The 2500-nt window shown below is 43.4% G+C and overlaps 1 protein-coding gene across 1 annotated transcript in view; it reads right to left on the bottom strand.

Moving 5' to 3' along the window:
• Positions 1-2120: 2120 nt before the first annotated feature.
• EMWEY_00005640 (hypothetical protein, conserved) overlaps positions 2121-2500 on the bottom strand; it is a gene marked incomplete at both ends in the record, with an annotated part of 11340 nt that continues 10960 nt past the window's right edge. Inside the window, 2 exons of the mRNA XM_013478199.1 lie at positions 2121-2147; positions 2316-2500. The exon at positions 2316-2500 is cut by the window's right edge and continues 4 nt beyond it. Coding sequence (XP_013333653.1) covers positions 2121-2147; positions 2316-2500 — 212 coding nt within the window. The remainder of the gene's footprint in view (positions 2148-2315) is intronic.

Raw genomic sequence — 2500 nt, 5'->3', positions numbered from 1 at the left:
CAAAGTTGCATGCATGCAGCAGCAGCAGCAGCAAGGAAAACTTTTCACGGATATGTTTGTGTGTAAATAAAAATAAAATATATTTTTTTATTTAATTAATTAAATAAAAGGAGAAAAAAGAGTAAAGAGGAGCAAAAACAGCAGCAGCAGCAGCAACAACAACAACAACAGCAGCAGCAGCAGCACGAGGAGCAGGAACAGCAACAACAGCAGCAGCAGCAACAGCAGCAAATAAGAGCTGTCTATTCACACTTTTTCTTTTTATAAAGAAAAAAGACAATAATAAATTGTTTATTAACAACATAAACCCTAAACCCTAAACCCTAAACCCTAGGAAGGAGGGAGAGATAAGAAAACAACAAATCCCTCCATATCTATAAACCCTCCTATAAACCCTTTGTCTCCTCCTTATTAGGGTTTAGGGTTTAGGGTTTAGGGTTTAGGGTTTATATATTCTTTATATATAAGATTAATAGGTTTCCTAGGGTTTATAGGATTCCTAGGGTTTAGGGTTTCTAGGGTTTAGGGTTTAGGGTTTAGGGTTTATAGGGATGGATATACAAGAAGGGTTTGTAAGTGGCTTTCCTCCTCCCCCTTTTTATTGGGAAGAATGCATGCACAGTGAATGCATGCAGCAGCAGCAGCAGCAAATATTATTATTTCAGCAGCAATTGCAGCAGCAGGAACAGCAGGAGCAGCAGCAGGAGCAGCAGCAGCAGCAGCAGCAACAGCAGCAGCAGCAGGAATCAGACAACAACACTCATCACCATCACCATCATCACCACCACCATCACCACCATAAACAGCAGCAGCAACAGCAGCAGCAGCAGCAGCAGCAGCAGCAGCAGCAGCAGCAGCTGGAACAGCTGCTGCTGCTGAATCCTCATTATAATCAGAGTTGTCGTCCTCCTCCTCGTTACATAGACGAATCAATTAACAGCAGCAGCAGCAGCAGCAGCAGCAGCAGCAGCAGCAGCAGCAGCAATAATAATAATATAAGAAAAGAGGATATAAAATTAGATAAGGATAGCTGCCTATACACCTCAATAAATAAGGAAGAATTTATACGTATATTTAATTTATTTATTAATGCATGCATGCAATTATTAAATAATATAAATAAAAATAAAGAATTTATTTATATAATAAAAAAATTAATTAAATATTATTTTAATTTGCTGCAGTTGCTGCTGCTGCTGCGGCAGCAGCAAGCGCAGCAGCAAATTATTCATAGACTGCAGCAGCAGCTAAGAAAAAGGAAGCAAGCAGCAGACACAATAAAAAAAATACTTGCTGAATCTCTTGTAGATATGCAGCAGGCCCTGCAGCTTGCTGCTGCTGCTAATAATAATAATAATAATAATAATAGCAGCAGCAGCAGCAGCAACAGCAGCAGCAGCAACAGCAGCAGCAGCAGCAGTAATAGCAGTTAGTTGTATAATAATAACTTTTTTATTTCTTTTTTTCTTATTAATTCTTTTTTATAAATAATATAAGCAGCAGCAGCAGCAGCAGCAATAGCAGCAGCAACAGCAGCAGCAGCAGCAGCAGCAGCAGCAGCAGCAGTAGCAGCAGCAGCAGCAGCACAAAGTATCCCAGTGATTTACCTCAATACAGTTAATACGCACACACACCCAACAAAAATCCCTACTAGCTAACTAGCTAGCTAGCTATCTAGCTAGCTAGCTATCTAGCTAGCTAGCTGGGCAGCTAGGTAGCTAGCTAGCTAGTTAGTTAGTTAGCTAGCTAGCTAGCTAGGTAGCTAGCTGGATAGTTAGGTAATAAGCTAGCTAGATAGCTAGCTAGCTAACTAGCTAGCTAGCTACATTAAGGGAATAGGTCAGCTACCTGGTTAGCTAGCTAGCTAGCTAGCCAGCTACCTAGGTAGGTAACAGACTAGCTAGCTAGCTAGCTAGCTAGTTATCTAGCTAGCTAGCAAGAGAATAAGCTAGCTAGCTAGCTAGCTAACTAGACAACAGAATAAATAGTTGGCTAGCTAGCTAGGCAACAAGCTAACAAGCTAGCTAGCTAGCTAGCTAGGCAAGTAGCTAGCTAGCTAGCTACCTAGCTAGCTACCTACCTAGCTAGCTAGCTAGCTAGTTGCTGTTGCTGCGGCGTTGTTACATGACCCCGCATCTTTTCTTCTTCTGCAGCAAAAAAAAACACACAAACAGCAGAACGTGCTGCTGCTGCTGCTGTTGCTGCTGCTGCTGTTGCTGCTTCTGCTACGGCTAGTACTAACTGTGAAGCAGCAGCAGCAGCAGCAGCTGCTGCTGCTGCTGCTGCAGTGCAGCAACAACAGGCAGGCTGCTCACCGTTTTCTTTGGGTGCGTTGCAGCATTGCCGCTGCCTTGGTGGCGGCGGTGCTGCTGCTGCTGCTGCTGCTGCTGCTGCATTAGCTGCATTTGCTGCTGCTGTATTCTTGCTCTATGCTGCTGCTCCAACATCAGCTGCTGCTGCTGCTGCTGCTGCTGCTCAAGTGTCTCCCCATCTCCCATTG

This window comes from Eimeria maxima, genomic scaffold, assembly GCF_000499605.1.
Source record: "Eimeria maxima Weybridge genomic scaffold, Emw_scaff31, whole genome shotgun sequence".
Classification (NCBI taxonomy): Eukaryota; Apicomplexa; class Conoidasida; order Eucoccidiorida; family Eimeriidae; genus Eimeria; species Eimeria maxima.
Note: the sequence above shows the minus strand (reverse complement) of the source record. Positions and strands in the feature narration are given on the sequence as shown.